Raw genomic sequence first — 23,800 nt, 5'->3', positions numbered from 1 at the left:
TGTTCTTTTATTTCATTCAATAGGTATTTATTGAAAACTTACTATGTGCCAGGTAGTGTTCTAGAAGAGTGGCCAGTGAGGAAAGAGGAAAACTACGAGAGTATGGTATCCTGGAAACCAAGTGAAGAAAGGATTTCAAGGCTGAGGAGATGGTTAACTGTGTCAAAGGCTGCCAATAGGTCAAGTAAGACGAGGTCTGAGACTTGACTGTTGATAGAACAATGTGAATATCATCAGTGACTTCAGCACTTTTGCTGAAGTGGTTGGGCAAAAAATCCAATTGTGGTTAAGGAAAAGCACTGGAGCCCTGGGGGAGAAGGACTGAAGAAAGCTGGTATAAAGTTTTGCTGTGAAAGGAAGCAAACAAATATATGGTGTTTTATTTTGCTATGCAGAGTTTTTTATTTGCATGCAGTATATACATCTAGCCTTTCTTTCAAAGCTTCTGGGTTTCCAGTTTTGAGTTAGAATGCAATGTCTGTGGACAGCAACTCTGAAATGAATTTTTCACAGCACATTAAGTCCTCTGTCCTTTCTGAGGCCTCCTCAATCTTGAGGGCAGAGGGCTCTCCCTGCTAGTGTCAAAGGCTGTGTTTTGGGGGTTTTTTTCCACTAACCTCAAAACCTTGTGGCTGATCCACAACAAATATCCCCTCAACCACAGCTGACCACATGTCATGCAGTCATGTATGTGACACCAAACACTCATGTGGCCACCATTCTTCCTCCCTCCCTGGCAGAATGTGAAAAAGACCAAAGGACCTGCCCCCCAAAGACCACCAGACCACATGGATTAGTACCATAAGATGAGGTGACACAGATCCTCAAGGACATATTGAAGCAGCAGCAGCAGGCAATGACCACATCCCACCCACCCCTACCCACTCCCCACCGTGGTCCTCCCACAGAACGTGACCACCCTGCACATTCAGACCCGAACAGGAGAACATTGCACAACAAGACACATCGTTTCTCATAGAGCTGTATTGTGGCATATAATAATAGGTACTCTATATAAATTAAATTAAAAATAAAGCTCCAGCAGGTTGCACAGGTTGGCTGTTAATAAATATATCTCTGGGTAATTGTGCCCCAAGACCAGCTCATGACCACTCTCCCTCATCCAGAGAATTATACAAAAATAAATACAGGCTTGGGGGGGGGGCGGGATGGGAAGGGAGGACATGCCCAGTTCCATTCTGAAAGTTCTCACTCACACCATCCACCCATGCTGTTTCTCTCCACTGGTATCACCGCAGGGAGCCCCACGCTGACTGGAGAGCTAAGGGACAGGAAGGCCTCTCTCCAGTCAAGCATTCTCAGAAGCAAAGGACCCTTCGCTGTACAGGCCACACATCCCATCTGAACCCTCTGGGGGGAGGGGCTACCCCTCCCCAGAGAGGGGGAAGCCTGTTATTGCTGATCTCACAAGCAGCTCCTACGAGAACCAGGCCAGAGAGAGGCACAGCGCAAGCACCAGGAGGGACATACCACTGTTCAGAGCCACAGGGACCACCACCAGCCCAGCCAGGACCCCCAGAGTCTGGGTCAAGGGCCCCCAGAGCTGGGGAGGCAATACACACACACTCTCTGCAGGGGCTGCTAGGGTTGGAGACCTCTTTGGGGGCTCAAGGCTTGGGCCTGAACCCTCTTCATCCTGGGAGCTCACATGGGGCCTGGCCAGGCTGGAAGGACAGACTTCAGCCCCCAAGGAACCAAGGAGGGGGAGATCTTGCCCCTGCAGGACTGGAGCAGCTGGCTCCTTGCCGAATATAGAAACCGATCTGTCTGCCAACTCAGTGGTAAACTCCATCTGGACTTCTGTCCCCCCTGGTGACCCAGTCACCCCAGCTATCACCCTATTCACATGCAAAGAGTCAGCGTCCTTGCCCATCCCCTTCTCTGGAGCCCCAGTGAACTGACCCTCCATACTCAGAACCACAGGGCTGTTACATCCTGAGCCTTCTGCCCACGGGAGCCACACATCTCCCATAGTGGCTACCACAGGATGGGCCCCAGAGAGGATTTCCGGAGGCGATTCCTTGGGGGTGTCCCCTTCTGGGCTGGAGGGTATGATGGGGAGCCCCTCTTCCCCCTCTCCCTCCTCATCAGGGTCCTCGGTGTCCTTGATGAGCTCCACACCACGCCCCAGCCTGGCATAGTGCAGCGTGATCTCCTCAGCCAGGGCACTGTTCAGGGCCCGCTCGGGGCCAGGCCACTTCAAGATCAGGTCGCGGTCCGTGAGTACGCCCAGGGGATGGCTGGGAGATACCCCCCCATCTGTGGGGCCCTCCCCACTACCTCCTGTCCCACCAGCAGCCACGGCAGCCCGCAGGCGGCTCAGGTGGGACAGGTAGAGCTGCTCCAGCTCCTGGTCAATGGTGTCCTCGCCAAGCAGCTCCTCCAACCCACTCACGACCTCCAGACCCCCAGGGGTCTCATCCATGATAGCTCCCACTATGGGGTCCTTTCGGCCCCTTCCATTCTCTCTGGATACTTCCCACGTAGCCTCCACCTGTCGCTGGCTGGGTTCCAGGAAGGGCCCAGCTGCCCCCTCACTTGCATCGGGCCCTGAGGCCTGGTCCCTGGGAGAGCCACCCAGGCCACAGAGGGAGGAAGAAAGGGGAATCCTGATGGCCGGTGCCTGGGGGACCTCTGTGAAAGCCACAGGTGGACTGCTTCTGGGAACATCACCTTCCTCTGGGGGTTTGCCAGTCACTGTAACTTCAGAAACCTGGAGCCATAGGGGAGGGGGGAGGGAGGGGAGAGAAAGGGAAGGGAATGAAGAAGAGGAAGGGATGGGACAAGCAGAGACAGTGAGAACTGGTGACAGCACACATCCAGCCCCACAGGTGTTTCCAAGTGAAAACTCCATAAAGAACTATAATTTTCTTAACTCCAAAGACTACGTCTACATTAAAATAACAAAATTAGGTGGAATAAAAGGGGGCTTCCTGTAGATCATAAAGCTGAGAAATTCAGTGGGCACCAATATCTGGTGAATGACTATCAGTAACTACTGTTGGTTGACCTCCAAAACATATCCAGAATATCCATATGAATTCATGTATTTTCTCTTTTAAACAAAATGTATTTCCTAGCTCTGTCTTTTGACAAGGCCTAGAAACAATGACCAATCTAGTAGCAACAAGCACATCTAGCACCCAGATCTTGGTTTCTAAATACCATTCTCCACTGAAAGGAATCAGGGCTTCTGAAGTAACTGACTGTTCCCAGGTTCGGGGCAGGGAAAGTACAAGATGAGGCTGGGACATGTTGACATACAAGAATGTGAGAAAGTGCTCAAAGAATGTTGGGGATGTATCAAAAGAACTCTAGAGGGCTTCCCTGGTGGCGCAGTGGTTGAGAGTCCGCCTGCCGATGCAGGGGACACGGGTTCGTGCCCCGGTCCGGGAAGATCCCACATGCCACGGAGCAGCTGGGCCCGTGAGCCATGGCCGCTGAGCCTGCGCGTCCGGAGCCTGTGCTCCGCAACGGGAGAGGCCACAACAGTGAGAGGTCCGCGTACCGCAAAAAAAAAAAAAAAAGAACTCTAGAGCCAATGAAAATAAGCTCCCACTGGCCAGAGACAATTCAATTTAAGTGTCAAAATAAATAAATAGGTGCAATGGGTTGAAACTCATCAAATATGTTTAAAATTTATGAGTTATTAATGCCACCCCAAAACTTAAAACCCTTAATTGGTCACCTTTGGAGAAGTTCATTTCTTCTGAAAACTGGTAAATAAAAGGGAAGTTTTTAAGTATTTATCCAGCTTTTTCTATACAAACTATATACCCTCAGGGCATATATGTTCAAGGTAGCCAAATAGTTGATGTGAGAAAGTTTTTCTTTAGAGAAGAATTCCAGCTAATAAATAAAATGGAAATAGAATTAAGTAGAATCAATTCTATTTAAATTAATTTAATAATAACAGGTTATATTTAATAAAAGTAATAGTAATTAAATTTAATACTAGATGAAATTAATTAAATAGAATAAATTAATAAAAGTGGAGTAGAAATGTGTTTCCACGTGGATGCAATCAGCCAAATCGAGACTGTGGGAAACTCTATAGGACAAACAAGGCTTCTTCAACAAACAAATTGCAAGAAAAGTGAGACAGATTTAAAAATCTAAAAAGACCCATCAACCAAATACAATGTATTGACCTTGTTTGGACCCTAAAACACCTATGAGACAAGGAAATTTGAACACTGACCAAATATTTGATGATCCTAAGGAATTATTGTTAATTTTCTGAGGGGTAACGTGGCATTGTGGGGTTTTTGTAAAGAGTGCTTAATTTTCTGAAATACAAACCAAAGTATTCAAGGATGACATAAAGTCTGGATTTTTTCCAAAATAATTCCATAGGGAAGGTGAGAGGAGGGGCTGGGGTATAGAGAAATGTAGGAATGGACGTGTTGAAATTTGTTGAAGCTGGGTGATGAGTATATGTGGATTCATTATACTGGTTTCTTTACTTTTATTATTTATTATTTTTTTTTTTTGGCCACTCGCATGGCATGTGGGATCTTAGTTCCCCGACCAGGGATCAAACCCATGCCCTGTACAGTGGAAGCACGGAGTCTTAACCACTGGACTGACAGGGAATTCCCAGTTTCTTTACTGTTATATGTTTGAAAATCTTTGTAATAAAAAGTTAACACACACACACACACACACACACACACACACTTACATCTCTAGAATCTCTCTATCTCCCTGCCAGCACCAGCATCGCTCACCTGGACCACTGCAGTGGCCTCCTCCTCAGGGTCCCCCAGCTTCCACCCTCAACCCTGCAGTCCATTTTCCTCACAGCAGCCAGAGGAAGCCTGTTAAATCCTAAGTCAGATCATGGACCTCCTCTGCTCAAGACCCTCCTGCGGCTCCCCTGTCATTCAGAGTAAAAGCCAGAGTCCTCTCCATGGCCCGTGAGGCCCCATGTGATCTGTGCCTCCACTTCTCCCACCTCACCTCCTGCCGCTCCCCCTCACTCACTCTGCTCCGCTGCACGGCCTCCTCCTCACTGTTCCTCACACATACTAGCCACGGCCCCACCTTGAGGACTTTGCACTTGCCTGAGATGTTCTTCCCTTACCTTAGTTATCCACATGCCTCACTATTCCACTTTCTTCAGATCTTCTCTCAAATCTCACTGACCACCAAGGCCTTCCCTGGCCACCCAATCTGAAGTTGCAAACATCTTCCCTCCTCCAACACCCCCCCCACACACACATACACTCTCTCTCTCTCCTTATCCCTTTATTTCCTTTTTCCTTAGCACTCATCATCATCTAAAATACCATATATTTTAACTGCTATTTTGTTTTATTATGTCTCACTCCACTAAAATGTAAGTGAGCCCCATGAAGAGACAGTGTTTGGGTCATTACTGTATTACCAGTGTCCCTAACAGTCTTTGGCACAGAGCAAGCACTCAATAAATATTTGCTAAACTAACAAATGACATTTCTATAAGCCCAGGCAAATAACTGCATTCTACCCTTCTGCCACCAAGTTCTGATTTGGGGGGCCACCCCCCAACCTAGGGGAGACCCAGAGCAAGTCAGCCCCACCACCCAGCCTCCCATCGGGCTGTCCATCCAGAGGCTGCCAGGCCTGCTTACCTGAAGTGTCATCTGGGGCCACGGACGGAGAGGCGTGGGGGCCACCAAGGGACCCACTGACTCCTGGACATCAGGACGCTCTGCTGGAAAGAAGAGGACAGCGTCGGGGCCAGGCAAGGGTATAAACAAGCCTGGTTTGGTTAAGAAAATATACTCTTCTAGCCAACTGGCAGATTTGCCTCTGAAGCTTTCTGTGACAGTCTAAGGCAGAAGATGCCTCTTAATTTGTGGAGAAAGAAAAGGGGAGGAAGAAAGAAATGGTAAATATAAGCTAAAAGTCCCCAGCCTGCCAATTGCTTACCCACAGCAGGGGTATTATCGTCTGCACTCTTCATCCTCAGCTCCTCCTCGTTAGGCCTGTGGGGCGGAGGAGAGAATGCATGGATCTGATGCCCTGAAAGGCCGGTTCTGCCACCTACCGGCACCTTCTGAGCCTCTCTGCTGGCCCACCCTCACCTGACAGCTGCTGTTTTCTCTTCTGCTGCCTCTTTCTATCCTCTGGTCATAAAGTCCTACACACTCACTGTAGAAAATTGACGAAATACAGGAAAGCGTAAGGAAGCAGGAGAAAAGTCACACATCAGCCAGAGGCAACCATCGTTACCATTTTGGAAAATTTCATTCCACACATTCTGTGAATCGTTTAGATTCTGCGGGCATAATTTTGCAGCTGGCTTTGTCCATTTAACAGTAAGAAGCAGCATTACATACTTTTGTAAACATTTGAAATGGCTGCTACTACCCCCATCACATGGGTTGACCTTAATGTACGTAGCCATTCCCTTCCTACTAGGCAGCTAGGTTGTTTCCTTCATCTTGCTCCCACAAAGCAGACTTTGGCAGACATCATTGGGCATAGCTTAATGAACATTTTGGATCATTTCTTTAGAGTATACTTCTGGCTGTGGAGGAAACCATCTTTTCCAAGAAAGGGCAAGCAAGGACTGTGGGGCACAGGAAACAGCAAAGGGAAGGAAGGAAGCAACTGGAGAATGGGAAGGAGGTCAGCAGAAAAGGCAGTAACCTGAGATCACAGAGGCCTAGGTCCCTCCGCCAACCCTCCACCCATCGCCATATCAGCCTGGCAGGGCACTTAACCTCCCTGAACCTCACCCTCCTCACCTTAAAACGGAGCACAGGGGAGCCAGCATGTGTACACCAAGCACAGGGCAGTCGAGGGAAATGAGGACATCAAGCCAGACACCAGGGCCTGGCACAGAGCAGGGGCTGAATCAAGCATAGATATTTGTTGGTCTTTTTCCTCATTTGCCAGGCAAGTCAGACCCAAGGTCTGAGTGGTGGAAACCAAGGGTATTTCAGTCAGTCCCTGCCAGGGGTGAGGGTATGAGGATCATGGAGAAATCGCTGTTCTCATTCTCACCAATGAGTATCAACTGCTTACAAATTAAGGCAAATGAGGGAACCATTAACTAAAACACATGCGGAGACCTGAAAAGAGCTGAGGTAATAACTCAAACCTTTTTTCTTCCTCAGAAGTAACAGGATGATGTTGACATTTCGGTAAGTGGTTGCAACTTTTTTGAAAACACATAATCAGTTCCCTTCACAATTACCTACAGAAACAGAATATCACTAGCTGACCTGAATATAGTGCTTACTATGGTACTTCATAGCATAGCTTCACATATATTCATTTAATTCTCATGAGAACCCTATGAGATAGGTACTTTTACATTTTTGAAGTAGGCAGTTTTATTATCCTCATCTTACAGATGGTGAAACAGAAGCCAAGTAAATGGCTCAAGGTCATGCAGCAAAGATCGAAACCCAGGTCATTCAGCTTCTAAGTCTGTGCTCTCAACCAACAAACTGCTGCTTCTTGGATGAGGGAGGCTGGGGTCTTACCACAGCCTCATCTCCAATCCTTTCCAGGTCAGATAGAAAGAGGCAGCAATAATAGACAAGATCCCTCCCTCCACCTTCATTCAAGCTTTGCTTTTGATCTGCCTTTTGCCCACACTCTCATTCCCAGTTTCCCTGCCTTCAGGGGACATGTGGCTAGGAGACCACCAGACACAGAAATAGCTGCAAGAACTGGTTTTTATTAGCACCCTTGGGGAGGAAGCTTGAACCATGTACATGGATCTAGAGTCTGGAAGATCTGGAAGGGACCATCTGGTTTTCTCCACAGACTAGGGCTCACACATCACACCAGAGGTATTTGAGTCAGAAGACTACAGGGCATGAAGTAGGTGACTCCAGGAGCCCAGCCATCAATTCCTGCACTTCACGGATGAGAAAGGGGGATTCGGAGCAAATTGGCTTGGCTCTGCACCACTCCCCTTAGTAGGTCAAAAATCCAGGTCTTTGGATTTGTGGCCCAACACAATTTCTGCTGACTTCTTTTGCTGGTGTAGTCCTTCATTAGAGAAAATGTCATCTTCCTAGGGTCTTCTAAAGCAAGCATCCTCAAGACCCGCAAACAAACAGAGAGGCAGCCCTCCTCCCAGGGCAGGGCTAGGCAAGCCTTCCCCTGCCATCCGGCCCAGTGCAGGTGCATGATAACCAGGCTTCTAAAAGCCACTCCAGAGTCCTAGATGTACATGAGAGAGAAGAGAGGGGAACTCAGGATGCAGCCAACCAGCAGGAAAAGAACTTCATGGTCCATTTGAAGGAAAAAGAGAGAGAAGAAAAACAAATACAAAACAAATCCTTCAGCCCCCAGAACATCTCTTCCAAAGCCGGGGAGGGTGAGAAGAGGGGGAACATCCAAAAATCACGTCAAGTAATTCAGCCAATCCCCAAATCCACGAAGTCAGCAGAAGTACACAGGTCACTCTCCCTACTTCCAAAGTCAGAGAGATGAAAGCAGGAGGCACAGCATCTATTGTTCACCTCCTCCACCGTGGGCCCTTTTCATTGATACACCAAGTCATTTGAAAACCCTCACATCTCTCCTTCAAAGCAACACCCTTCCCTTTGCAGAAACTGTTCCCAAATGCAGAAACTGAGGCTCAAGGAACAGTATCTACACCTACTAACTACTAACTACACACCACACTGATAACATCCAAAGAGGGTTCCATTTTGAAGACAGTGTGTGAAACTGTGGGCTTAAAAAAAAAACACTAAATATCCTTGAACTGTCTTTCACAGTAAATATTCGGAGGCAGCTATGACTTTAATCAAAAGGAGGATAGTGATAGAAATGGAGTACAAATGTATACTGACTCACTAATCAGTAACAGAGAAGAGGGGTTCTTAGAAAAATGGGGAGGGAGATTAAGAACAAAACTGTACCTCCCGTATGCTTGCTAATTTTCGAGAAGGAAACTTGCTCTTTTGGCACCAACCCCACACACACCACGTGGTATTGCCTCAAGGGCAGTGGGCAGTCACGAACTGGAGCACAGACCAGGGGGCATCTTGGGCACTCATCCTCTGGGTGCTCTCGCGAGAACTAGTCAAGACAGTGTAGTCTAGGATGGGCCGTGTCAGGCCTGCATGCCTGTCTCCTGGGTGTGAAAAGTCTTCCTGCCATCAGGAGACTCAATGGCCTGACCTCAGAAGGCACCCAGGGAGACCAGGGTGTGAGATTTCAGAAAGAGGTGCTGTGGGCCCCAGCCTAGGCCAGCCAAGACAGAACAAAAAAGTCAATCGCCACAGTCAGAGAGTGAGTGAGCAAGTGAGGGCTGACAACCTCTGTGGAGAAGAGCAAAGCAGACTTTCAGAGCAGTCACATCACTGCCACCACCACCCAAGTCCTCTGAGAGCACCCCCAACACTCGTGTTTTCAAAGAACCTGGCCAGCCCAAAGTGGGTCATGCACTGAAACCCAAAGGGAAACTCAGCAGACCCCAGCTCCCATACAGTCAGCCTGAAGATAACGCTGACTCTCCGAGGGGACAGGTGGCTTCGGAAATCTGCCCGAGATACTTGGAATCCCAGTTACCCTGAGCCATCTGCTTTCTAAAAACAACAGGGTTTGAAGGAGGCTGTGAAAGCCACCAAGTTATGTGGGGTACTGCTCTGTCTTCCCCAGCTAGTCTGTGTCAGTGTCAGTTCTGGGACTTATGGACAATCCAGTAGGGCAGAGGGAGGAAGCTGAGCAGTTTGTTGTGCTATGAGCTTCTGCTACAGCAATGACTTCATTCATTTGGCCGTGACCCACGGTAAGAAATACGTTTTACATCATAACCCAGCACACACCCATATATACATATCTCTGAAAACCAGTTGTTCTTTGAATGAGATAACTTACCTTTACTACATGTTGTGATGCACTCATTATTTTCTATGCTATTTTTTTAATGTTTGTTGGAATCCAGTAAATTTATTTCACATCTTAATAAAGGGTCATGACATGTAGTTTTGAATAACCCCAGCTCTGCCACCTACCAGCTGTGTGACCTGGAGCAAGTTACTTAACCTCTCTGTGCCTCCGTTTCCTCATCTGTGAAGAGGGTATAATAGTAATACTTACCTCAGAGAGCTGTTAGGCAGATTGAGGAAATATTTGAAAGTCTCCTTTAAAGTGCTTAACAAACAGTACTCCACTCCAAATTCCCACTGAGAGAAACTGAGGCTCTGAAGAGGAAAGCAACTTGCCCAGCATTGCCCAGCTGGTAAGACACATCACCCAGCCCGGCACAGCAGTTGAGAACTGGGGCACCAGAGCAGGAGCACCCAGCTCAGATTCTGGCTGTGCTGCTTTCATAACACGTGGCCTCAGGCCCACATCCTCGACCATGATGCCCTATCAGTTTTCCGTGGAATAAAAGAGGATCACTTTCACACTAAAATCCTCACTCCAGACAACTAAGATGACCCCTGGCCCATCCTGTTTCGACTTTGATTGTTCTGATTTCCCAACTGCCAACTCAGATAGCAAGTTGGGTCCCCATCCATTCAGCTACAGGTACACCTGAAAATCATTGAGGGCTTACTGTGCATCAGCCCAGGGCCAGACTCTGGAGACACAATGGTGAGCAAACCCGACTAGGAAGCTTACAATTTAGCGTGCAGGAAGACATCAAAAAAAGATACTCACACTCATTCTTTCAACAAACATTTATTGAGCACCTGTTAAGTGCCAGGCACCGTGGCAGGCCCTGTGGGAATACAGTGGTGAACAAAAGCAGACCATGTCCCTACCCCTCACGGAGCTTACAGTCTAGCAGGGCAGAGAGGGTCATCCGATAATCCCCTAATGAAGGTCTAACTACAAACTGAGGTCAGGGCCTTCAGAAAAGGAAAGAATGCCCTAGAACAAGGGGCCTTGGCCCAGACTACAGGGTCAGGGAGGGCTTAAGATGCTTAGAAGGAAAATGAGCAATGGAGGGGTCAGGGAGCGAGGGGCTGCTGAGGACTCTATGGAGGAGGTGATGGAGTCAATCTCGAACAAGGGGAGTTTGAGGCATCTTTGAGACATCAGCCAAGTAGAGATACTGAGTTTGTATGTATGAGGCTGAAGGAAAGAGTAGGGAGAAAGAGAAGAACCAGAGAGTTCAGAGGAAAAGCAGCAGAGGATGGTCCCAAGGCAAGGTAAGAAAGTGTTTTAAATAGGAGTGCTCAACCACTTCAAGAACTCCAAAAAACCACCTATGGAATCTGGCAGATGCAGGGGCAGAAGTGAGTGGAGAAGACAAGTGTAGGCAACTCTTTAGAGGGGGGCCGACAGTGAAGGGGAGAAGGGTGATTGGGTGCTGGCCAGGAGCAATGGGGACAGAGGTGGGGTCAAAGCACAGATTTCTAAGACAGCAGAGACACTGGCATGTATAAAGGCCAATAGAGAGGCTCAAGCGAGGAGGGCAGTGAAAAGCTGCCAGGAGAGAAAGGGTAACTGATTATGTCAGGTTCTGGAGCAAGTGGCAGAAAAATGGAACCCAGGGCACAAATGGGGAGACTGGCCTGAGGGAGGAAAAGGACCTCCCTCCTCCCCTGTAACACAAAGGAGGGAAATCAGTTTGCAGGCTTGGGGGCTACAAGTTGTGGGGAGTTCCATTCTTATAGTTTCTACTTGTTTTTTTGAAGCAGGAAGTCTGAAGGTAAAGAACATTTGAAAGAGTCACCTCAGGGACGAGACAAGAGTGGATCAGAATAAAACAGTAGGACTGCCAGGCAGGGTGGAAAATGACCCTGGATTTGTGGCAATGCTCATCTCCTCTGCTCTATGACATTCTCTAACAGGGCTTGCCTGCTTGGCTGGTCAGTTGCTATAAAAAGACCCGGGCCTGAGGTGGTTGGGATGGACAGGCTTCCAGGAGGAAGCACTCTTAGAACTGAAGGATCAAAATGAGACTGCAGTGGGAACCGCACCAACATTCCTGATGAGGGAAACAGCATGGACAAAGGCCCTGAGGCAGGAAGGGGGAAAGCACCTTGGAAAGACCACAGTGACAGAAGCTCAGAAGGCAGAGGATGGCATGAAGTGAGACTAGATGCCCTGGAGGCCAGACTGGGGGAGAGGTCATGGGGTGCTCAAAAGCCATGCTGCAACTTTCTTGGTCTTTATTTTTAAAAGGAATAGGACACCTCCCAAGGGTGTTAAGCCAAGGCAGACCTGGAGGGCTCTCCTCCCCACACCAGCCCTGGGATTTTGGACTCTGGGAGCCTCGGTTTGCTCATCCAGAAAAGAGGGATCGAAACCATCTATCTCACAGGGAATGTTGAAAGGATTAGATGAGACTGTACACGCAAATACTCCGCAGGGTCTCTGCCAGGTCTTGTACAACAAACCCTCCATCCCTGCCCCTCCCACCCGGTTCCACCACCGGCCCTTTGACATGTTAGCGCCAGTCTGCAGCTTTGGCCCTGTTTGAACCTAGCACTGTGCCCAGCACATGGTAGGCCCTCAATAAATGCTTGTTGATGGATCAGCTCTAAGCCTAAGGGTTATCAAAAGCCTGGGCCAGCAACTCGAGGAATGCAGCCATTTCAGTTTCTGAGCTGTATCCCGAGGGCTAGCACAGACTTCTCCCATGTCCCCACGTGACGTGGCTGTGCTGGTGCACAGTGGACCTGCAGGCAACACTTCCTGAATGGGAAGCCCTCTACAACAGGGCTCCCGCAGGCTGAGGCTATCCCCTAAGATCCTCTACCACCTCCCAGAAGGGCTGGGTCGCAGGCAGCGGCTGTTCTCCAACAGCACTCCAAGTCACCGGCAGCACGCAGGTTTTAAAACAATAATAAGTTGAAATGTACTCGCCAAGAAAGCCACCGACCTACAAAGAAAATCTTATCGCTGATCTTGCAATGAGCACCGACCTCCCCTTTGCAAGAGCTGAGATCAAGATAAAGAAGCTATCGAAAAGCCATCTGCCCACTTAAAATAATATCATAAGTCATGTTAGGAACCACAGACCTGGGGCCAGATACCAAAACAATTGTCTGAACGGGCTGCTTCAATTTCTCCTTAAAACCACCCATGTATGTTAAAAGAAAAACACCCTCCCACCCACCTTGGCCCTGCAAGCTTTTGATTTCTCTGTTCCCTTCCTTTCACACTCTAAAATGACCAAACTCTGTTACCCAAACTGACACGTCTTACAGACAAGGCTCCCACGACAGCCAGCTGGAATGACGACTCAGGAAAAGTGACAGAAATTAAGGCGAGGGGCACTGGAATGGCTGGATATCTTGATCTGGGTGATGGTTTCACAAGGGCATACATATGTAAAAATCTATTGAGCTTCACACTTAAGATCAATAAAGGAAAAAAAAAAAGCTAGAAGGAAAGCAAGACATGCTAGGAACATGGGAACACCTGGAGCGAAATGCAGAATTTGCCCTGAATCCTATCAGGCCTTCAAGAGGAACAGTAGTTTTTAAAAAACGTCCCTACCGTCTCCTCCCTGGTCCTATCACTCACTAGCTGAGTGTACTTGAACAAGCTGGCTCACTTCTCTGAGCTACCTCAGTTTCCCCCTCTATTAAATGGGCATAACCATAGCACCTACACCACACAGCATGCACAGTGGGACTCAGGAGAGAACAAACTTGAAGCTCTCAACACAGAGATCAGTAAATGTTGGCCACTGTTAATCTTTCAAAGCTAACACCATGCTTCAGTTACCTTGCCCATGCTTGCTGCGTCCAATCCAAGCACACAAATTGACTGTCGTTCCCCTTTAGCAGATGAGAAAACGGAGGCTCACAGATGAAGAAACTGAGGCAAGGCTACACAGCTGGTGATGGACAGAGCAGAGTTTGGGAGGGGAATCCAAGGAACTATCTGTGATTCCCTAAGCATTAATACTGACACCTATACGGCACTACTAAGAGCCAGGCTTGGTTCTGAGTGCTCTTACTCATCTCCTGTGAAGTAGCTGCAATAATTCTGCTTTACAGATGAGGGTACTGAGGCACAGTGCGGTTAAATGAGTTGGCCAAGATCATAAGGCTAACAGATGACAGGACTGGGATTTGAACCCAGGCACTGATGTCAGAATCCACACTCTTACGCCTGTAAGGAAAGCCATGCTGCCTACCCTGCTCAGATAGTCTCAGGTTACTGTTACCAACACAGGTTGGTAAGTAGGTACTTGTCTGCTTGCTCACTTACCCAGGCACATCTGCCCACAAGCCCCAAGCTAGACCCTTCTGAACCACTCACAGCCTAAGGCCCTTCCAGGATCACAAACATCTTGCTGCAGCCAGAGGCTTCTGATCAAGCATATACAAGGTCCAAACAGCATTTTCCCATTCCCATTTCCAGTCCTCCCAGGAGCAGGGAAATGTATGCATTTCCCACATGTGCTTGGAGAATCTACTTATCCCAGGTTAGACTTAGGTGATTCCCCCCAAAATCAGGCCTAGCTGCTACTCTTGAAGAACTCATGGCTTGATAGGGAAAACCCAGGAGGATCTTGTATCAGGGGCTTCTGGGGTTAAGTGGTTCCTTCTCCCAAGCCCTGAATGGTCACAGGTGGTACAGCAAAAACAAAGGTAAAGAGCTTCCAGTCCAGGCCCATCTGGTTCTGCCTCTGCCAGAGCCACTGCTTCTTGTGAGAGCAGGGGCTCAGCCCCTCAACTCCACAGGAGATATCAGACCAAATTAGAGCAAAACAGTAAAGAGACTGCACAGGCTTCAAGGTCAGACATGGCCAAACTGGAAAAGCCAGGAGCCATCACTTCCTCAACCAGTTTCTCCCTCTAGAACTCTGGCTTCCTGCTCCATCAAATGGGGATCAGATTCCCTGCCTCCCACTGGTAAGGACCTTGGTCCACACTACCATATCACTGCAGTTCTCTCCGCTCCAGCACACTACCCTTCGTTCACACCAGATTCAGTCCCACCTCAGGACCTTTGCACTTGCTGTTCTCTCTCCCTAGAACACCTCTGCTCCCATTATGTGTGCAAAACTATTCCTCTTTATCATTCAAGGCTCAGTTTACACAGTACCTCCTCAGAAAGTCCTCCTTGTTCCCTTTTCTACAAACTCTCTCCCTCCCCATATCTGTGCATAACTCTTATCAGCATCCAGGACTCACTTTCTCAAAGGCCTTCCCCAAACACCCTACCTAAAGCAGCTATTCCCTCCCAAACTGTCCCCTTACTCTATTTTACTTTCCTCTCAGCAGCTAAACTTATTCGTCTGTATCTTATCCACCTGCTGGTTTTTTCAAACTGTCTCTCATAAAAGCCTGTATGCTCCCTGAGGGCAGGTAAGATGTCTGTCTTGTTCAGGGCTTTACAGTGCAATTCAATAAATGAATGAAACCCCAGTAATTAAAACACAGCCTAGCACATGTTCGGTCTCCATTACTCTTTGACCGACTGACTGAATGCGCCCTCCTCCCTGTCCTGGAGAGCAGGCCTCAGGGGCTCCTGGGTCGGAATGCTTGTCCTCCATCCTAAACACAGCACTGCGTTGGCGGAGGTGGCGCTGGCAGACATTACCTGCGCCTCACCGGCTTCATGCAGCTCTTCAGCTGCCTGGCCTCAGCCTCCACGGGACCCTGGCACTCGGGCTGTGGCTCCAGCTGCTGCAGCTGCTGCTGCTGGGGCAGCCCTTCGGCATCAGTGGGTGTGGGAGCGGGTGCAATCCGGAGCAGGACTGTGTAGTTGCGGCCGTGGTTGTTGGCCCAGAAAGTGCCCTCGGGGGTCTCATAGCGCACCACGAAGTCCAGGCGCGCCCCATCGCCCGCACCCTCAGCAAAGGGCAGCTGGAAGGCAAAGCGGTCGGTGCGGCCGCCGTCGTCGGGCGAGGAGGCGGGCGCCTGGCCGGGGCCCAAGCCAAGGCCCAGATCCAGGATGGGATCTCCTGCTCCTGGTCCTCCCGCTCCTGCCCCCGGCGGGCTGCGCGGGACGTAGCGCGCTGGGTGGTCGCAGAAGGAAGCCCAGCCGTCGTGTGAGGCCCGCACGTGCACCGCCTTCTCAAAGGAGCGGTTCAGCACGCGGACCAACCCGCGCAGCACCGGCGGGCGCCCCCCAGGCACCCACACCCCGGCACCCCCGGGGACCGCTCCGGGAGGCGGCAGCAGTGCCTCCAGCTCCACCATGACGCGCCCCAAGCGCTCCAGACGGCCCGGCGCGGGCGGCAGCGAAAATGTGGGCACCAGGTAAAACCCCCCGCCAGCGGGAACGGGGCACAGCGGCGAGGGCTCGGGGCAAGCCTCCTCTTCCTCCTCCCCTTCATCCCCATCCTCGCCATCGTCGTCCTCGTCAGCCCCGCCGCCGACGCCATCTTGCCCGGCCGCCACCGCCATCTTGCCCGCCCCGGGCCCGCCCCACGGCCGGTAGCGGCGCAGCTGCGCCAGCGGCAGCCCCAGGGCCTCGTCGGCGAACAGCACCCTCCGCGGGGCCACCGCTGCCTCGACTGAGGTACGGGGCTCGCCCGCGGCCGGCGAGGGGGGCGCGGGATGCCGCAGCGGGGGCTCCACAGGGGCCGTGCGCGCCATACCGGCGGCGGCGGCGGCGGCGGCGGCGGCACCGACGGCACCGGCAGCGGGACCGGCGGGGGCAGGGCCTGAAGGGGCGGGCAGCCAATGGGAAGGCCAGCGCCGGGGGGAGGGGGATACGACTCACGGGGGGGGGGGGCGTAGGCGGCGAGACGACAGGTATAGCGGAGAGCCAATGGGGAGCCGCGCACGCGTGACGTAGACGGTGAAGCGAGTGCAGGGGAAGCACGCAGCCAATGGGGATACCCGAGAGTGGGCGGTGTAGGAGGCGGGATGATCGGGGATCAATGGGGATGCGTGAATGGTGGGGTGCGGGGTCCGGGATGAAGAGAGCAGAAGTAGGACAGCTAATGGGGAAGTGTGAGCGGGAGCGGCGTGGGAGCGGCAGGGAAAACGGAATGGCTACAGGCGATGGGGGCAGCAGGGAGCGAACGGAGAGGCCGGAACAGTAGGAGATCCATGGGTTGCGTAGGTAGTGGGACGGAAGGTAGAGACAGCGAACAGCCAATGGGGAGCCGTGCAGCGGTGACGTAGAGGAGGGATGACGATAATGGCTGCAGCGAGCCAATGGAGAGTCTTGTGAGTGTGCACTACGCCTTCAAGGGGCGGTGCCAGGGCGGAACTAGCCAATACGGAGACCAAAAGGTGACCAAGAGGCGGTATGTGAGCGGCCTCGGAGGCGGGACTGGAGGGGAATAGCCAATGGGGTGGGTGATGAAGGCGAGAGCGAGGAAGAGAGGTAGCAGATAGCCAATGGGGGAGTCAGAGTGAAGGCAGTTGAGACCTCAAGGGGCAGTGCAAGAACGGGATGAACCAATGCTGAAGCTAGAAAGTGTATCGGGACAGAAAGACCCGGAGGTGGGACGGGAAAGAGCAGAGCCAACGGGGATGTTGTAGCTGGTGTGAAGGAGGGGATGAACAGCCAATAAGGAGGCTAGAGGAGAGGAAGGTTCGTAGGCCGTCTGAGCTGTAGAGTGGTCGGGCCTCTGAACCGTAGAGTGCAGGCAGCCCTTAGAAAGAGTATGCCTCTCATGGATGGATTTACCTTCTCCTTAACCCTCCGTGACTCCCTATTGCCCCAGGGCTATGAATGCCCAGAGCCCCTGAAGACCTAGACTGCATCCTAGTGTGAGATCTGAGAAAGCAAAACGGACTCTCCTGTTGCAGTTAGTGGGTCTGCCCAACCCAGCTCCGAGCCTTTGCTTGAGCAGTGCCACCAGCCGAGAATGCCCCTGATTATCACCCTCAGTGTTCTCCAGGACTTGGCACCATTGTTGAATGAATGGCCAAATGAAAGGTTGAGTTTTCGGGGAAGATTAGCTTTTTCTAACTCCAGCTCAGAAAACACTGAGCGTGACTATGCAGCCAGGAGTTGGTCGGGCATGTTGGCAGATATTGACTAACGTAATCACAAATCAAAGCCCTGTCTTTCTTGCGGGACTGAAGCTCCACACCCCACAGTGGCCTCACCTCCCTTCTTTCTGTCCCCGGTCTCTGCTCCTACTGTTCCCTCTACCAGGAGTGCTGCTCCTTCTTCCTCATCTAGTGGACTCCTTTCATTCCCCTTTCACTCTTCCTTTGAGATCCCGCCTTCCGTGGGAACAGAATTGTAGCTTGTGTCCACTGAACATGGCCATTCATACATTCCCCCTTCATCCTGGGAGGATTTTCTGAACACCTACTGTATGCAGGGTTCTGACTCACAGCATCCCTAGGAGGGAGGCAGTTCCACCGGCGGGCTCCCCTCCTCAGGTCTCAGTGTCCAGGATGGGGTTATGGGCCAGGAACCAATCAGTATGTTTAGTTGCAAATAACAGGGAAAACCCCACAAAATAATATGGGCTTAAACAAGATAGAACTTTTTTTTCCTCACCTAAAAGTTCAAGCTGTTAAGTAGTCCAGGGACTCCTTCCTGCCCACAGAGTTAGGGTGTTGTCTGTGTCCCGGTGTGGCCCCAAGACTCTCATCCTTCAACAAATCCTGTCAGCTCTCCATTCGATATATTTCCCGAATATACCCTCTCCCCACCCCCTCCACTGCCAACGCCATCATCAGTCGCTGATGATGTAGCGACTGCAGTAGCCTCCCTCATCATTGCAGTAGCCTCCCTCTCACTGATCCCTCTGCTTCCATCCTCACTCCTAAAGTCCATTCTACACTCAGCAATCAGAGGGATCCTGTTAAGTCCTAAGACAGTTCACATCTCTCCTCTACTCACAACCCTCCCATGGCCTCCTACTCACTCAGAGTAAAAGCCAAAGTCCTGACCATGGGCTACAAGGTCCTGCATGGTTTAACGGCCCCCCCTAGTCCCCTCTCTTACCTCACCTCCTACTCCTCTTCCTCTCACTCACACCATTCTAACCACACTCTTACCTCCTTAGTAGACCTTGAGCAAATCGGACACACTCCCACCTCAGGACCTTTGCGCTGGCTGTTTCCTCTGGAATTACTCAGATATCTACATGGCTCCCTTCCTCACCTCCTTCAAGTCTTTGTCAAAGGCCCACTTCTCTGGGGACTTTCACCAACCTCTCTATTTAATCCTGTCCACTCTCCCCCGGAAGCCTCCCATGTGAGAGGATATAGTCCAGTGCAGAGAGGAGATGGGGACCTCTGCCCACCTGACCCCTCGGCCCTCATTCTGCAAGGGTCCTGGCTCTCAGCAGCAGCAGCATCACCCGTCACTCAGCTTTCCTCCTTCTTTTCTGGCACTCCTCTCATGGAGCAAGTGACAGTAAGGGAGAGATGGTTTGGGGAGGATGTAGCCCACACCTCGGACCCTGAAAGAGAAAACCAGCCCCCTCTCTCAGGAGGGAACAGGTCCTGAGGCAGGGAATGGGGCCTCGGCTTCTAGAACTGACCTGGTTTATAGTTACATGGGACATGTAGGGAATGTTCAGAACCAAGTCGACAGGGAGCAAGGGGTCATTAATTAACCTTAGGGACATCCCTAAAGTTGGACTCCCTCCTGATGAGCACGCGCCTCACCCCCTCTCTTGCTCCCAACCACATGCCATATCTTTTAAGCCCCTGCTGTATGCAGGGTCCCTGCAGGCCTTCAACCTGAGACCTCACCCCACTTGGTGCCTCCCCTGCCTGCCTGGCACACACAGGCCATCTTTGGGTCTCAGACATGTCCCACCAACTCAGAAGCCTCAACCAGTGAAAGTTTTGTTTTGAACTAATGGTAGGGAGGGTTGGGTTCTTTTTTTTTTTATTGCTGTTGGCTGATTTTTTTTTAGTTTTTTTTTTTTTCTATTCACCTATTTTTTTTTCTCTTGTCTTCACAAAGCCAGGCCACCAGCCCCCTCTGGGCTTTTCCAGAAAGGTGAGTCTGAGTTGAGGAAAGAGGCTCTCCTTCTTTTGAGGATTTGGGAGATGGTGGGAGGAAAAGAAGCAAAGGGGTAAAGGGGGGGTCTTGGCCAGTAGGTTTATACCATGTGAATAAAAATCTGTTTCCAATTTCTCTTTCCCAGGCCTGAAGCCAGTCTTGCAGACGGGTTGGAGTGGACACTGGATGACAGAACTCTGGGTCATGCAGGGCACTGGAGAGCCAAGGGCAGGGAGTCTCAGCCACAGCCTGTCAGGAGAAGCCCCTGGGGGCTGGTCTCCCCTGTTGACCATTGGTTGGAGGGGGTGCCTGCGGAGGTGAGGAAATGCAGCCGCCAAGTCTTGGACAACCTGAAACCTTCAAGCCCCCAGAAGAATCTCCAAATCTCAGAACCTCCCTATCATTGCAGCCTAGAATTTAAAACCTGAGACCGTTGTGCTCAAGGAAACCTGGCGGTTTCAAAGCCCAGCACCAATGGAACGCAGGGCCCCTATCCTCCAGCTCTGTGATATTGGGCAAGCTGCCCGACTACTTCGTGCCTCCGTTTTCCCCATCTGTATAACGGCCATGACGACAAGATGGAAATCCAAGGGCTGTGGTGAGGATTGAACACGATAATTGTGAAAAGTGTTCGGCGGTGCATCTGGCACATGGAAAATCTGAGAAATTGTCGGCTACGGGGATGATGGTGGATATTTAGAATCCTAAATCCTTGGAAACTGGGACTTTTCGAAGTAGAAAATCGCAAAGGCTGAGGGCCTCAGAAGCATCGGGCCATGGTGTCCCTGACCATGAGAAGATTGGGGTCCCAACGAGCCTCTCTAGGCTTTGTGAGGATGGATTCATTAATACTGGGGCCTGGTTGGGACCTTCCCCTCTGGGTCAGAGCTCTCAGGCCCTAAGATGTAATGAGGCAAGACTTTTCTCCCTTTCCTCACTCAGTGATGTTCAGTGGATTCTGGGAGCCAATGATTCTCAGACTCTTGGATTCTGTGAATTGTCGGGGGTAGGGAGGGACTCCCTGATTTTTTCTCCATGAAGTAATTTCCATGCCTCTCACCCTCTGTGAGAAGATGGGTTGCAAGAGTATCCGGAGCTCCCACCCCTGGGCAGTAAGACCGTGATGACCGTATCAATTCCACTTAAGGGGAAACTGAGGCCTGGACCAGAGCAAGGCCTCTGGAAACGCAGCCCTATTCCATTTCTTTCCCTGGTGTTTCCCATCCACATGTAGCATCTCAGTTCCTTTCTTCCTTTCCCCAGAGACCCTCAAATATCCCCTCACTCACAGAGTGGCATCTCTCCCTGCCTGGGATGTCCCTGTGATTTGAGTTCTTTTCCCTTTTTTTCTAACTCTACACACTTTTGTTTTAAAAACTGTAGTTTCTCATGAGCCCTGTTATCTCATTGATACCTCTCACCTCTGTAGTGAGGGGAAGAAATCATATTTTCAGATGACTCGTAAAGGGCAAACAAAAAACCCAAAATTTCAAAATTTCCGTTTAAGTCTCATAATCAAGAAGAGGAGAAACAGAGTGAGCGAGTGAGAGAGAGAGCGAGAGAGAAAAAACTATGAGAACCCCCCCCACCCCGTGATTATCAGCGTACACACTCATCGAAAAAAAAAATTGGATTATTAGAAGAGAGAGGTCTGTGGCTTCCACACCGTGGTTTTTCTTCTCGGTATAAAAGCAAAGTTGTTTTTGATATGTGACAGTTTCCCACAAGCCAGGCTGATCCTTTTCTGTCAGTCCACTTCACCAAGGTGAGTGTCCCCGCTCTCCCCCACCAGATGCGGGTCCAGCGGAAGAGACGACAGTGAGGTAGGCACTGGGTTGGAGGGTAGTCAGGGGCCCTCGGGGACCAGCAAGACACACGCAGCAGCTCCTGTGATCCTGGTCAGGTAAGGTATTTTTTACAGTAATAATACTAATAACAAACGCCAGAGGACTGATAGATCAAGTACTTAATCAGTGCTGAGGCAGAGGCAAAGATAAATAAATGGATCGATGTGTGGACGGGTAGGATTTTTTAAATATATCAGCTGCCAGTCTTTATGAATCTCAGAGCTTTGAACAACTTGAAACACTGTCCAGGTGTAACTGGAAATATCAGCGACGTCTCTGACATACCTTTGGCTCTTCTCTCTCGATATCTCCCGTCCCTCTCTGTCTCACTCTTTTCATGATTCTCTGCCCCTCTCTTTCTGTTTCCCTGGCACGCAGACTCTCCACCCCTCTGTCTTTCTCTGGCTCTGACCATCTCCCCTGTCGCTGTCTCCTCCAACTTGACCACACTCCATTTATCTCCTTTCCTCCGTCTCTCCCGCCGCCTTTCCTGCTCACTCGTCTTGCCTTCCCCCTGCCTGCCTCTCCCCCTCTACCCCCAGCCTCCAGCACAGAGCTTTGTACAGTTGGCGCTTAATAACAGTGTGTTGAGTAATGTCGAGGAGGACATTTACATTTTACAAGAATGAGCATCAATTCTGTTTGCCCCAATCGAAAGAGGATTGTGGGCTGTCGGGTTGGGCTGAGCACTTAACTTGAACTTGCGCTTGCACCGCATGAGGAGACCCTCCAGGGGGGCACTTCACGCAATTGTCAACCATGGTTTAGCTGTGGGATTCTACCCTCAGGACCTCGTGTTGTGGGGGGAGGGCCAGGATCCATGTCCAGGAACAGAGCAGGCCATTCAGGTCTGGGGTGACCTCGTCTCTGCAGGCTTAGCAAGTGCTCACTGAGTGTTAACTGTTAGTATTTTTTAATCAAATTAGAATCATGCTATCTAGCTATCTATTGCTTTTGTTTCTGCTTTATTCAATGAATAGGAGCATTTTTGTAGGTCACTGAAAAATGTTTCAACGTATGATCTTTCATAACTGTTCAGACTGTCCTCACATTGGTATGAACCACGACTGGTTCGACCAAGTGCTGATTTTTGGACATTCGGGTTGTTTCTAGTTTTTTCGCATAATCATCCCATATTAGTTCCTCGGATTCCTACAAATCGAGTGGCTAGGGCAAAGCGTTTGTGCATTTTTAAGGTTTCTGACCCTCTCTGCAAATTGTTCTTCCAAAAGGTTGTCCTGTTTTATGTTCCCTCTACTCAAGCTAACCGTGGGTGGGTATTGTCATTTTTTAATCCTTTCTCAACATAACAGGTAAGAAAAATATTACCATGTTGTTGAAATTTGCATCTTTCGATAACTTACACTGTTTGTTGACCATATGTGCTTTTTTTTTTTTTTTTCAGTTGTCTGGTCAAGTCCTTAGTCCTAATAGGGTGTTCATCGTTTTTATTTATTGATTTGTCACAGCTCTTTATATAAAAGGATATTAGCCTTCCATCAGCCGTACATATATAGCAAATATTTTCTCTCAATTCATCATTTACTGAAGTTGTTTTGCTATTTGTTCATGCTGTTTTGTGATGCTTATGATGTTTTTATATTGTCAACAAGGTTAGTCTTTTCTTCTGCGGTTACTGTCTCTGGTTTTGTGCTTAGAAAGTCCTTTCCCACTTGAAAATGAGATAAATGTTCACCTGTGTTGGCTTTTATTCTCTTTTATGGCTTCATTTTTTCCACTTACTGTAGAGGTTAAGAGTGTGGGTACTGGAGCCAGACTGTCTGGGACAAACCCAGCCTCAGCTCAAGCAATTCGTGTGATTTTTAGCCAGGCATTTAACTTCTCGATACCTCCATTTCCTCATAGGTACTGTGATGGTTATAATAGTACTGACCTCAAAGGTTGGTTGTAAGGATTAAATCTCTCAACCTTGTTAGATGCTTAGCCTAGGGCCTGGCATACAATAAACCCAAGATCCATATAAGATTATTATTTATCTCTTTAATGGATCTGGAATTTATTTTAGGGTACATGATGAGGGTGACATTTCAAACTGGGCAGGAAGGGGTTGGTGGAAAAATGGACTGGTTAGTCATTAGCTTTATTTTCCCCTTAATTAT

General features: G+C 49.9%; 1 protein-coding gene and 1 long non-coding RNA gene across 3 annotated transcripts; one reads left to right on the top strand and one right to left on the bottom strand.

The window, feature by feature from the left end:
* Positions 1-966: 966 nt before the first annotated feature.
* PPP1R3F (protein phosphatase 1 regulatory subunit 3F) lies at positions 967-16,549 on the bottom strand. 2 transcript variants are annotated; one of them, XM_027091535.1, is made up of 4 exons: positions 15,499-16,549; positions 5,938-5,993; positions 5,637-5,719; positions 967-2,734 (listed from the first exon to the last, which is right to left on the bottom strand). In XM_027091535.1, exons 1-4 carry the CDS (start codon positions 16,497-16,499, stop codon positions 1,439-1,441), a joined length of 2,436 nt encoding a protein of 811 aa, XP_026947336.1. In that variant the 5' UTR covers positions 16,500-16,549; the 3' UTR covers positions 967-1,438. The 2 variants fall into 2 exon arrangements, with proteins under 2 accessions (XP_026947336.1, XP_026947337.1); XM_027091536.1 differs by having other exon boundaries at positions 5,637-5,716.
* A 25-nt stretch (positions 16,550-16,574) lies between these two features.
* On the top strand, positions 16,575-23,391 carry LOC113611996 (uncharacterized). The gene is made up of 3 exons (XR_003429684.1): positions 16,575-17,158; positions 19,795-19,830; positions 19,979-23,391. It is a non-coding gene; the product is annotated as an uncharacterized LOC113611996 (long non-coding RNA).
* Positions 23,392-23,800: the final 409 nt, after the last annotated feature.

This window comes from Aethalodelphis obliquidens, unplaced genomic scaffold (genome assembly GCF_003676395.1).
Source record: "Aethalodelphis obliquidens isolate GAN/ISIS:26980383/991018 unplaced genomic scaffold, ASM367639v1 scaffold71, whole genome shotgun sequence".
Lineage (NCBI taxonomy): Eukaryota > Metazoa > Chordata > Mammalia > Artiodactyla > Delphinidae > Aethalodelphis > Aethalodelphis obliquidens.
This window is presented reverse-complemented; position numbering and strand designations above follow the sequence as displayed.